At 41.8% G+C, this 12,650-nt stretch overlaps 1 protein-coding gene across 15 annotated transcripts in view; it reads left to right on the forward strand.

The window, feature by feature from the left end:
* The window catches only part of DOCK3 (dedicator of cytokinesis 3), a 657,203-nt gene that overhangs the window by 544,949 nt on the left and 99,604 nt on the right, over positions 1 to 12,650 (forward strand). For 10 of the 15 annotated variants that reach the window (XM_058288315.2, XM_058288314.1, XM_058288308.2 and 7 more), the window contains exons 23-27: positions 282 to 452; positions 3,466 to 3,658; positions 6,777 to 6,904; positions 9,074 to 9,220; positions 11,322 to 11,420. In XM_058288315.2, the coding sequence (XP_058144298.1) occupies positions 282 to 452; positions 3,466 to 3,658; positions 6,777 to 6,904; positions 9,074 to 9,220; positions 11,322 to 11,420 (738 nt within the window). The remainder of the gene's footprint in view (positions 1 to 281; positions 453 to 3,465; positions 3,659 to 6,776; positions 6,905 to 9,073; positions 9,221 to 11,321; positions 11,421 to 12,650) is intronic. The other 5 variants (XM_058288310.2, XM_058288312.2, XM_058288319.2 and 2 more) reach the window with 1 other exon arrangement.

Below are 12,650 nucleotides of genomic sequence, written 5' to 3' on the forward strand. Positions count from 1 at the left end.
AAAATGCATAGAATCCCAGTTTTCTTTTGATCCTGAATGCTCTTGAGTTCAGCTGTTTCCATAATAGTCCATGGCTCTTCAATTCCAGAAGCTCAGAAGACAGTTCTGAAATCATTTGATGAGTCTTTCACTTTAAAAAAAAAAAAGTGCCTGTCTCCACAGCTGGAATTGTCCATCTCTTGGTTTTAGTGTAAAATTTGCTATTATTTTGCCCTTTATTCCTTGCTGTATAAATTCCTGGCCATCTTCAACACTTCTCCATTGCTTCCCCACTCCTCCAGGCTTTGGAGTACCTTTTCAAGTTCATTGTACAGTCACGGATCCTGTACTCACGAGCCACATGTGGGATGGAAGAGGAGCAGTTCCGGTCCAGCATCCAAGAACTTTTCCAGTCCATCCGGTTTGTGCTCAGTCTGGACAGCAGAAACTCGGAAACCCTTCTTTTTACTCAGGTCTGTGAGCTGCAGAGAAGCCTTGCTACTGGATTCCTTGTCTGTCTTAGCAGATGATTTCTTTGGCTCCTGGCTTCCAAAGTCAAAGAAGCCCTGCTAAAATCCTGTATTTTGGGTCAGGGATGATTTACAGGAAACACCTAATAGAACAAAATGCTGCTTATGCTGCTTTTAAGTCAAAAGCCAACATGAGAAAGAAGGGGAAAAAAAGCCGACTATGCCTTAGCTGTTAAATATAAGACAGCCCAGTTGCTTTATGGTAAAGGAGCACAGCTCTGTTCTCCTGAGCCCTCTTTAAACCAAATTTATTTAACTACCATACTATTAGTTTTTTATGAACATCTTACTTATAGAGGATTTTCAGAGCATATAGGGAATTTTATTTCCTAACTAATCATTGTATTAATTAAAGAAACTTTAGGTTGATATTTGTCCATTCTAGTAAAGAGTGAAATAGGTTCACAAATACCAGGAGTAACCAGAAAGATTTAGCTGAGAATTAGGATTCAATTCTATTAGAAATATCAGTGTGGAAAGGAAATTTGCTTCCTTATAATAAAACTTGCTGCTAGCTAATCTGTTACCATTTCCACACAGTCTTACCCTAGAAAGAATCAAAGATATTGTTCATGGCCCCAGTCACAAGAGATCTTATAAAATTTATATCAGCCTGGGAAGCAGCTGTGGCTCAGTCAGTTGGGCTCCCGTCTACCATATGGGAGGCCCTGGGTTCATGTCCTGGGGCCTCCTTGTTAAGTCAGATTTGCCCGCATGCCACAGAGAGCCACGGGCCCACAAGCACCTTGGAGAGCCAACACAGCAAGGTGATGCGACAAAAAGGGAGACAAGTAAAAACACAGAAGAGCACACAGCAAATGGACACAGAAAGCAAAACAATAAGTAAACTGCAAGGGGGGGGCGTAGAATTTTTTAAAATTAACATCAGCCTTTTATGTAATGGAAAGTACTTCTTTGATTTCTTTGAAGCCAATTATTACACCTGCAGACTATAAACAAAGATCACATAAACTGTCTATTCATTCACTTGCTGCCAGCAAGTGCAAAATATATGTTTAAATTCTCTCACTTAAGATTAGAATAGTCTATTTTTGTTTTCCACTTGCCTCTGTGTTGCCCTAGATGCCAGTTACCCATAGGCACCTCAGCCTGGAGAAAAGGTAAACAAAACTGGGAGTTGGATTCTGTAAAAGAGTGGGTATACTTCAGGGTTACCCAGGTTCCTTCTGTGGTTCTCCCTCTCATTTATTCAGAGCGGCTTGTTTTCCTCTATCTGCCCCTCCACCAGCCCATTTGTTTTCGCCAACAGAACTCAGCAATGCCCTCTACTCCATGTCAACCTCCTGCCACATCAGAATAAATAGTTTAAACCTGGTCTTGACTTGAACCTGAGTTGGGATCAGGCCAGCTTCTTTGATGCCAGGCTCATATTTAACGAATTCAGAACTTTCAGAAAGTATATTGTCCAGTCATGCTTAATGTCATAGGAAATTTCACCATTTAAGAGAGTAAATCAGCTTTGTTTTTGATTACGAAGTGCCTATTTTCCCTTTTTCTTCTGTATCTAGCTGCTCATGATGATATGTTTTCTGCTGGTACAAATTACTGCAAAGCAATCTCGTTGATATCCAAGAGAATTGTACCTCTGCAGATAAAATTCATACAAGTTCCATTCTCAGGCCTGGCCTGAGTGTAAGATGGCAGTGTCGCAGGCCTGTTTCCCCGTGGCATAAACTGTCACTCAGTCTAGGCCAATGTCTACTGCTTGACTGAGCAATCAAGAAAACAGCCTTCCCTTCCCTACTTGCCACTTGGGAAGAGTGAACTTTCAACTTTCTGTCTCAAGGTAGCACTCCAGTTCCCTCTAGAATTTGTAAATCTTGGGTTAATGGGGTAAGAGGACCAAGAAGTTAAAAAAAAAAACCAAAACACCTGTATGCTGTTTTCATTTAGACAAGAGAAAAGAATGAAATCCTGTGTGTGCCAGGACTTTACTGGAAACTTTATGCATGTAATTTTTTGCTCATATCAATACCAGGAAATAAGTAATAACTTCTTCTCCATTTTATGAATCAAAGCTGAGGAATAGGCAGTAACTTACCCAAGGTTGTGTGGCAGGTAAGTTGTAAGGTTGGGATTTGAACTCATATCTGTCTAATTCCAAAACCCCTTATCTTACTCCTGTAATGCTTTGCCTCCCAAAGTCTCTGGAACTATTATCAGATTGTCCTTAGAGACTCCTTCATGGGTCTACCAGATCTCAAATCCTAGAAGGGAGGTCTCCATACATATACTCATCCTCACCAGATCCCCTTGCCTGTGACATGAACTCTCTAAGCCATCTTCAGTCCTCAAGAGTGTATAAGTACACATATTCCCCATCCTTTGGATTTACACTTGAAGACTGCCAAGCATCACATATGAAGGAAATAATTTACAGAGTCTTCATATTTCATGGTTGCCAATAAACATCTCTACCTGAGAAATGGTCCAACTCTCATGGCTGGATCACTGGAATAGGGACTGTGAGTGGAGTTCTACCTGCACTGCTTAGAGATACATGGCACTCTCCTGCCATACTTTCTTTAAGAGGTTGATAGCTTGAGTTTGGAATCAAAATTGGAAAGTCAAGAGTTTGATCATAGAAACAAACAAAAAAGTTAAATCCACTTTATGAACAGCTGTGGGTATTAAGCCACTGAGCCAATTGCTCTTTATACTCCCTTCTCTTACCAGCACATACCTTAGCAAGTGTGAAAGCTTCAGATTATCTGGGCCCCAGTAAGTTCTTTTGTTTTGGTTCCTTTTTTTGTTCCCCCCTGCAGGCCCCAGGAGTGCTGCAGGGCTGAGTGGAGTCAAGGCATAGGGACAAGCTCCCCAGAGGGAAAGATGCCATAGTACCTTTTCAACTTCTCACTGTATCATACCATTGTCTGACCATGCAGGATAGACACACCTTACTCTGAGCTAACCGTAGTTTCATTTGCTTCTTTAGGCAGCACTCCTCAATTCCTTCCCAACCATCTTTGATGAGCTGCTGCAAATGTTCACCGTGCAGGAGGTGGCAGAGTTTGTGAGAGGGACACTGGGGAGCATGCCCAGCACTGTACACATTGGGCAGTCGATGGATGTGGTGAAGCTGCAGTCCATTGCCAGGACTGTGGATAGCCGCCTCTTTTCTTTCTCAGGTAAATCAAGTTGTTGAGAGTTAAATTCACCTTTTCTTTCTTCTAGAAAACTGAAAGGATCAGTTTTATCAACCATCATACAAGAAACCAGTGGCCATTAAAATGCAGAACTTTGATAAACTATGTTATAAAATGCAGCCAAGACTTAGGCCTATTCCTTCACTCAGTTTATTCCTCGGGACCCACACCCTGGGCTATGTCCACACAGTGGCCCACAAAGCAGCTTCTAGGTCCCCACATCTAGTCAGCTGCTGAGAATAGGGCCTGCCATATCCACAACAGGATGAGAAGGCAGAAGAAAAGGAAGGAGAGCAAGAGAGAAGGGTCCTGCCCAGAGACAGGTTAAGCTGAGGAAATAAAGGGGACCCTGAGAACCCACTGTTATTTTCTGGTTCGTTGCCTCACCAGTCATATAGATTCCTCTTCCTCCCTAAAGAGGATCCTCTAAGGGATAGACAGAGATAAACAGCAAGCCCTCCACATTTCCAAAAGGGTCAGGACATCCTAACAAATACCACCAGCAGCCCAGACTGCCTTGCAGAGAGAACCTCCACATTCATCCCTGAAACCACATTGTATTTGATCAATTTGGGTCTTGCAGGGACACTAAATCCTCAATGGCCAAATGTAAAGGTCATTATGAGTCTGATGGTTTAAGTGGAATATCACTATCATAGAAGGGACTTATAGGACACGGGAATTAATCTGAAATGCTAACAAAACAATTATAAGAATTTTTATGATAAAGATTTTTAGTGGTTAAATTTTTAAAGTTTGACCTTTAAAATATAGGAACAATTTCTCAGTCCAGTGCTGTACACGTTTGCAATACTAAATAGATGTTCCCTTTTACCCAGCTTTGCCAGTGTAGGGTATTGCTAATGGTAAAGCTGCCAGCAAGAAAGTCAGCTTTTTTCCATCACAACTATTTATGGTAAGTGTTCCTCTCTTCTCCAGCTCCTAAATTGAGGATCTTATTAGTGGTTTGGATGCACTGCACTGAGGTAGTCATAAATACTGAAGCTTTGTAAACTGCTTGAAGAACATGCCTTCTGAATATATGGGAAGGGAGGCAGCAGATTGCCCTCACTGACATATTTAATTTCTAATATTTTTTGCATGTACTTGCTGCTTCTCACAATCACTTAAGAAAAGTTGTTCTTAAATTTATGTGTTAGTAGAACCACATAACTGGATTTTGCAATGACAAAACCACCACTCAGTTTTCATTTGTGTCTCCTTTCATTGCATACCCTCAAGTGGCCACATCTTCCCTGAAGCAAGGTGACAGGATGATATTTATCACCAGTGTCATTTAACCAATACCTGTATTCTCAGGGCATACCAGTTTGATCTCTTCTTTAGCAGGTTCCAATAACAAACTACTGTTTTGTCTACAAGTAGCTAATGGTTGTTATAAATCCTAGTATGTTGGTATTTTGGGCTACAGTATGAAATTTTCTTTTATCCAAAGCAGGCTTTTAAACATAGAATAACTGTTATTCAATTTTAGCATAATCTGTCTCTGATAAGTGGTCTCATAATCTCTTTTATATTATATAATTTGTCTTTTGTGAAAAGATTTTCATTCTGAATTTCATCGGGAACATTTAACAGTTGTCAAATATGAAGAATAAATCCAGGGGAGCAGTGTAGCTTAGTGGTTGAATGCCTGCTTCCCACACATGAGGTCCCTGGTTCAATCCTTGGTGCTTCCTAAAAAAAAAAAAAAAGAATAAATCCAAAGTATCTTGGCTTGTTTAGGTCACTGATTATCTGACTGAATCATGACTGGCCAGATATGATGGAACCTGCTGGGTCACATATCATTGACCACATAAGAGTGCAGGGATCCAGAAACATGTTCATGCTTGTGTTTTATTTTGTCTCTCACCACCCCTGTGAATGCAGAAGAGGTCATTAGCACCACATTCTACAAATGGGGAAAATCACATCCGTGAGAGGAGCTGGACCTGCCTAAGTTCTCAGAGTGAGCTAGTAAAGGAGCTTGAATTAGGATACAGCCTTCCTGAATTTATGATTCTAAATATAGATACCTTCTGATAAAAATATTTTTCAGTTAACTTAGAGAAAAGAAAAAAAAAACTTATGTTTGCAGTAGAATTGGCAACAAGGGTGCCTTGATTATCAAAGGCTTATAACAAGACAAAGACTGTGTTTCCATTTCATTCATCGCTGTGGGCAGTCTAACAAACCTAAGAGGAAAGGGGTCAGGCCTGATGGCTGTTGCAAAGTAAATGCTCACAACGGTGGGAATGCCAGGTCACTTAGCACAGATGTGGAGAGGAACAGTTCATAATCCATATCAAGTCTGCAAGCTCAGTTAATGTAGTTTATGCCAGGTGTGCCATTTAAAAAGCATTTTCGGCAGCGGACTTGGCCCAGTGGTTAGGGCGTCCGTCTACCACATGGGAGGCCCGCGGTTCAAACCCCGGGCTTCCTTGACCTGTGTGGAGCTGGCCCACGCACAGTGCTGATGCACACAAGGAGTGCCCTGCCATGCAGGGGTGTCCCCGCATAGGGGAGCCCCACGCTCAAGGAATTCGCCCCATAAGGAGAGCCGCCCAGGAATGGCACCTGTGAAAGAAAGTGCAGCCTGCCCAGGAATGGCGCCGCACACACAGAGAGCTGACACAAGATGATGCAACAAAAAGAAATAGATGCCCGTGCCGCTGACAACAACAGAAGCGGACAAAGAACACACAGCAAATAGACACAGAGAACAGACAACTGGGGTGGTGGCGGGGGAGGGGAGAGAAATAAATCTTTAAAAAAAAATAAAAAGCATTTTCATGGTAAGCTATGTTTTTAATTTGGAGTCTAGAGATTTCATTTGGAAGCAGTTTCCTGCCATTCACCCTGTATGACATGCCATGGGTTATAGTCGGGTTTGAAATGAAATGGAGAGAGGTCAAATAGCAATGCTGTGGGATGTTTTATGATCTCCAGGCCAAGGGCTTTTGGGCCCTTGGAATGGGATGACTTCCACCTTGGCTCCAGTCCCAGCTTTGAGACCAGTGAAGTCCCACAGTACCACTGGCCTCCAGTGATAGTTCTCCTCTGAAGGACTTTTTCACCTTCGTGTTTTCTCTCCTAGAATCCCGCCGCATCCTGCTTCCTGTGGTCCTCCATCACATTCACCTGCACCTGAGGCAACAGAAAGAGCTGCTTATCTGCTCAGGGATTCTTGGCAGCATCTTCTCCATCGTCAAGACCAGCTCTCTGGTAGTGGCCCTATGCTTACTCCCACTCAGCTCCACCCTAGTCCTGTGTACTGTAGCCAGACACAGACCAACAAAGATTGCTCTGTATACTTCTCAGATATGTTTTCATTTGTGATGGGAGAGTACCCTAGTAAATGGAGAACTGTGTATTCTCAGCAGATTTCTCAGTACAGCAAATTCTTGCTATTTTGAAAAGTTGCACTATCACAAATCCATCCAGAAACATAGTTGTCTGTACTTCCAGAAAGCCCATTCCCAAACCAGTGCTGTTTCTATTGAGAGATATTAATTCTGGATTTCTGGGCGTTTTCTAAGGATTCTTGGGCATGGGCACAGAGAGGCAGGCCTAGGCTTTTTCATTCTATTTTCCTGTCAGCTTCCTGACAGCTTTGATTCCACCCATGTGACATTTCCACACCATGCCAGGTGAGGTCAGGTTGTGCAAGAGACCAATGTGGTCCACAAAAGCAGTGAGGCCTGTGGGATGGTAGAGTTGTGTGTTAGCGGTGGGTTTCAACTTATGATGCCTTTGCCTATTTTTTTTTTCTCTCTTTTTTTAAAGAAATCTTTGCTGGGGAATGAATGAAGGAAATGAAGGCCAATGGCCAGATGATTAGAACATAAGAATCTAGGCTGTTGATTAGAGCAGAAGAGCTACCTAAAAGAAAGAGTATGCTTGACTTGGTCAGGAAACAGGGACCAAGGGTCTGTGGTGTCCTGAACTAAGGTAATGCCATTAAAGTACTGGTGATGGGGGCCCATCCTGACAGTGACCATGATGGTGCTGGTGGTGGCCCTATCATTCACTCTTAGCTCTAGGCAAGGCTTGGCAGCTCTCCTTCCCACCAGTCCCCAGAGAGGCAATACCAGGCATGTAAGATCTACTAGGAGCCAAAGCCAGACCTCAGGGAGTGGGAGGCCTATTGGTAAAGGATGGAGAGCAAATTGAAGCAAAAGAAAATGAAAGAGTTGAGAGGAAGTGGAACAGGTAAAAACCTGAAGGACATGGTCTGTTTGTAGTGGGGCTAGAGAATTGAGTGCATTAGTTGCTTATAACTACTGAAAGAGATTTTGCAGGTAAGAGTGTTACAGTCAGTTCAAGAGATGAGAAAGATAACTTTGGAATCAGCTATATGTGGTCCAAGAGCTGTTCAACTCCTTCATATGGGAATGAGCAGGGTATCATTATATTAGATGAATGGGTAAGAGGTAGATGAAATTTAACCCCTTGAGAGCCAAGATATTTTTTGCCTTGTTCACCTCTATATACTCAGGTTCTCAAACAGTGACTGGCACATGATAATATTTAGTATGAATGAATGAATGAATGATGGATAGATGGGCGGATATACAGACATTTGGACCAGTAATATCATGAAAAGGCTAGAGAAGGGGCGATGGGAATCTCTTTGTGAAATAATTTGAATCAAACTACAGGATTTGAGATTAATGTAATAGGCCTATAAAGGGATTAGCATAGACTGTTCCTAAATTCAGAACCTGGTGACTTAGAGGCAGCTCTTGATGAAGAAGAATACTCTTATTGTTTTTGTGAGGCTGCCAGAGTAAGATGTATTAAAGACCAGAGTCCTGCAAATATACCAGGGCACTGAAGCAAGAGAACTGAGGATGTAGAAATGTGGCCCAGACGCATCTAGGAAGCATCTGCAACTGGCAAAGATTGAGATCACCCAAGGAGAAGACCCTGAGGAGAAAGCAGCATCCTCAGAAAGACCAAGATGCTTCTGTGTGCATTGGCAGTGACAAAGGTGTTGCTGCCACACTCTATTATTTGAAAAAGTCACCATTTCTTAAAGTATTGGTCAGCTGTGTTGTGCTTTCTCCTGACTATTCTAGGGAAATCTAAGAAAACATTTATCCTGGGACCTTTTATCTGCTTTGTGTATTTAAATTAATGTATCTGCCTGTGATTAAGAATTTTGGGATATTGGGGTGATGTTGGGTTAAGGGTAAAGCCCCAGTCTCTATCCCAGAGCAATGCATCAGCAGATGTGCCTTACCACCTCTCAGAGCCATTGTCTCAGGTGAGGCTGAGCTTGGTATTGAGAATCCAGTCAGAAGACCACTCCTGGCTGACTTAGTAAATATTGCCAGCTGTACATTAGTCTGGCCTGATGCTAACCATCTATTCTCTCACTGCTCACTTCAGGAGGCAGATGTCATAGAGGAGGTGGAAATGATGGTGGAGAGCCTCCTGGATGTACTTTTGCAGACTCTGCTCACTATCATGAGTAAATCGCATGCTCAGGAGGCGGTAAGAGGGCAGCGGTGCCCGCAGTGCACAGCCGAGATCACTGTTAGTAACTAACAGTCAGGTTTTCTTGTCTTCTTTTCTAACCTGGGGCTCCTCCATACCACCCCTCATCTCACCATTCCACCACCTCATCACCTTCATCTTCGTCTCCTCTCCTGCATGGCCATCAGCATGCTGCCCTGTTCCCTTACTGAGTCAGATCCTTTCTGCTTTGTAAGCCCTAGGTTCATGCCCATGGATCCTCCTTTAGAATGGATTCAAAGAATGTTAGTTGTTTTGATTTCCTGCACAGTGTTTTGGTTTACATTTGCCTTTGAGCCAAGACATTTTCTGCTCTGTGGAATAAAGCAGGATGTGTTTCCTATATATTTTGTAAATAAGACATTGGAGGTGAAAAATAGGCTATTCCTTCTAGGAACCCTCTCATACAGGCTCTCCTAAATGATGTGTGAGACAGAATAATTCTCTCAGAATTTTCTTGTATCTACAAACTAGTTACTTCTGTCTGGAGTGTATCTAAATTTCTAGCATTAGGAAAAAATGTGATGAAGTAGAATTTCATTGACACTACTGAATAATGGAGTGTGAATCTAATTAGAAGAGAAACTGTGGGAGAGCCCTTCAGGGTAGGCAAAGAGGCAGCGCCTTGGGCCCCCAGTACCCTTGCTTCCATACCCAGTGTGTGCTCCTTTTTTTTTCAGGAGGTACAGGCATTGAACCTGGGATCTCGTGCATGGGAGGCACGCACTCAACCACTGAGAGTTACATCTTCTCCCCAGTGTAGACTTCTTAGCTCTGATGTTTGGACCATGATAAACAGTTTGTGTGGAATCCTTCAGTTGGCAGATGGGAGATTGCAGTGATCTTTTTGGAGATCACTTGCTCCCTCTGTAGGAGCAAGCTCTAGTGTGTCAGGGAGAACATGGGTAGTGTAGATGGCAGACATATTCTGGAGCATTGGAGCTTGGAAATCATTCCTGCTCCCAAAGGAGGCCCTATTGAGGGCATTCTCACTATAGGGAAAAACCTGTTCACCCCAGTGTGTCCTAGTAATGCATCCTTCTAACCAACACCTACCCAGTGCTTGCTGTGGGCCAGACCTGCTTTAAGTACTTTACAACTATTAACTCAGTAATAATAATGAAGGCATTCATTTTATATAATTATAATGAGGATAATAATAACTATAATTTATTGAGCACTTCTTTGTGTACTCAACTTTGTACGGAAATGCTTTACATACAAGTCTTCTGACCCTCACAACAGATCTATGAATTATGACTTATGGGATGCTGATTTTTCAGATACAGCTGAGGTTCATGTACATGTACAAATGTTACATATGTAGATGTGTAATAATTTTAGGGGTCTAGAAAAGATTTGAGGTACTAAAACCTGTTGTCAAATCTTCATGAATGTAAAAACATTCGAAAATTGTCCAAATGAAGTAATTTTCTCTCTTCCTTCTGAGGAAGCACCCTTCTGAGAGGAGGCCATGCTTAGTTGCCCCATGCCAAAAGTTGCTGTAAGAAGGTGAAAGCTTTTGGTCCTTAAAACAGATTTTCTTCCATGTACCCCAGCTAGAACTTGGAGAAATTTTAAAGACTCATATTTATCAAATTTCTACTTTTTTTAAAGCCCATAGCTCATCCTTTCATAAAATTCTGGAGAGTCAGATTGAACCACTGTGTTCTATGTGCCCTGTCCAGTAGGTTCTGGGAGGCCCCCAAGAAGGCCCTTGTAGAAGGGCTCCTCCAACCCCACAGGATGCGTCGGATCCACAGAATGTCTGTACTCTTTAGAGTAGCCCCTCCATATTTCAGCATATGATGCCCTGGCAGTGAGTAGTGGCAAAAGACTATTTAGCCATAACTCTTTCAGGAAAAAGGGAAAATCACTCTCACTTTGTAGTATTAGTTCTTTATAGGTTAAGGTTTTTCAATAGCTCTGTGCTGCACACACTTTATTACAACTCCAGGCTTCCCTTAGCAGAAAAGAAAGCTCATATTCAGGGCCAAAGCTGTCATCTTCTCTGATCATTGGGGCCATCTCAGACCTCCCCTTCTCTCCTTGCCCTCAATGGATTGGGAGAATACAGCCCTTGTGATTGACTGTGCTAAGTGTTTTTTGGGTTGGTCCCCAGGGCGAGTATGTGTCCTGCCTTCTCTCGCTGCTCCGCCAGATGTGTGACACCCATTACCAGCACCTCCTGGACAACTTCCAGAGCAAAGATGAACTCAAGGTAGGCAGCAAAGTGCTGGCCTTTCACCCATAAAAGGAAATGAGTGGCAAGGTTGCCAAGGGACTATTCCCTTGGATAAAATACAGGATTCCCACTCACCACCACCCCACCAACACCTTGCATTGGTGTGAAACATTTGTCACAATTGATGCTAGAATATTATAACTATACCATTAATTGAAATCTGTGGTTTACCTTAGTGTTCACTGTTTGTGTAGTACAGTTCCATGGATTTCTATATTTTTTAATAATTTTTATTCTGTTACTATATATATACTCTAACATTTCCTCCTTTCAGTCACGTTCAGATATATATATTTAATTCTAGGATACTTTTTTAAATTTTTTATTGTGAAGTGTAACATATATATATATAAATTTATAAGAAATAAATGTAGAGTTTAACAGGTAATTATGAAGTAAATTTTTTTAATCATCACTCAGGTCAAGAAATATAGCTTTTCTGGTACTCCAGAAAACCTCATTGTGTCCCTTCTTATCATAATCCTATCCTTTCTCCCAGAGGCAACCACTTTCCTTACTTTTTATGGCAATCATCTTTGTATTTTTTTTTGTTCATTTCCTCTTTTCCCGTTTATCTGCTATGTCTTTCTGGACCTCCTAACTATTTTTATTTTTATTTTCTCGTTTTTTTCTCTCCTGTATTTCTTTTCTTTGTACTTTTGTTCTATTTCAGGGGGAAATGTCTTTAACTTTCTGTTCTTTTGTTGCGTTGCTTTAATAAGTACATTTATTAATGTCACAGAGGCTTCTCTTAGATATTCATTCATATAGCTCCTGTTTTTTCTTTATAGATGTAATATCTTCTCTTCTATCTCTTAAAGATATTGATTATTGATTCTTGTTTGGGAGTTTTCTTTGGTGTTCTGTTACCTCTGTTTACTCTGAAGTCCATTTTACAGTGCTGGGACTAGGGTTTTTCATTGCTCGCTCATCTTGGGTGCCAAATTTATGGGAACTCCAAAAATTCATTAATCAAGATAAATAATTTTTTTTCTTTTTTTTTGGTCTTTATTTTTTTAATGTTACATTAAAAATCATCATAAGACATTTATTGCACTTGGTGAACACATCTCTGAGCACTGCTGCACCTCATGGTCACATCATAGCCCACACTCTCCCACAGTCCACCCAGTGGGCAATGGGAGGGCATACAGTGTCCGGTAACTGTCCCCACAGCACCGCCCAGGACAACTCCAAGTCCTGAAA

Source organism: Dasypus novemcinctus, chromosome 26, assembly GCF_030445035.2.
Source record: "Dasypus novemcinctus isolate mDasNov1 chromosome 26, mDasNov1.1.hap2, whole genome shotgun sequence".
Taxonomy (NCBI): Eukaryota; Metazoa; Chordata; class Mammalia; order Cingulata; family Dasypodidae; genus Dasypus; species Dasypus novemcinctus.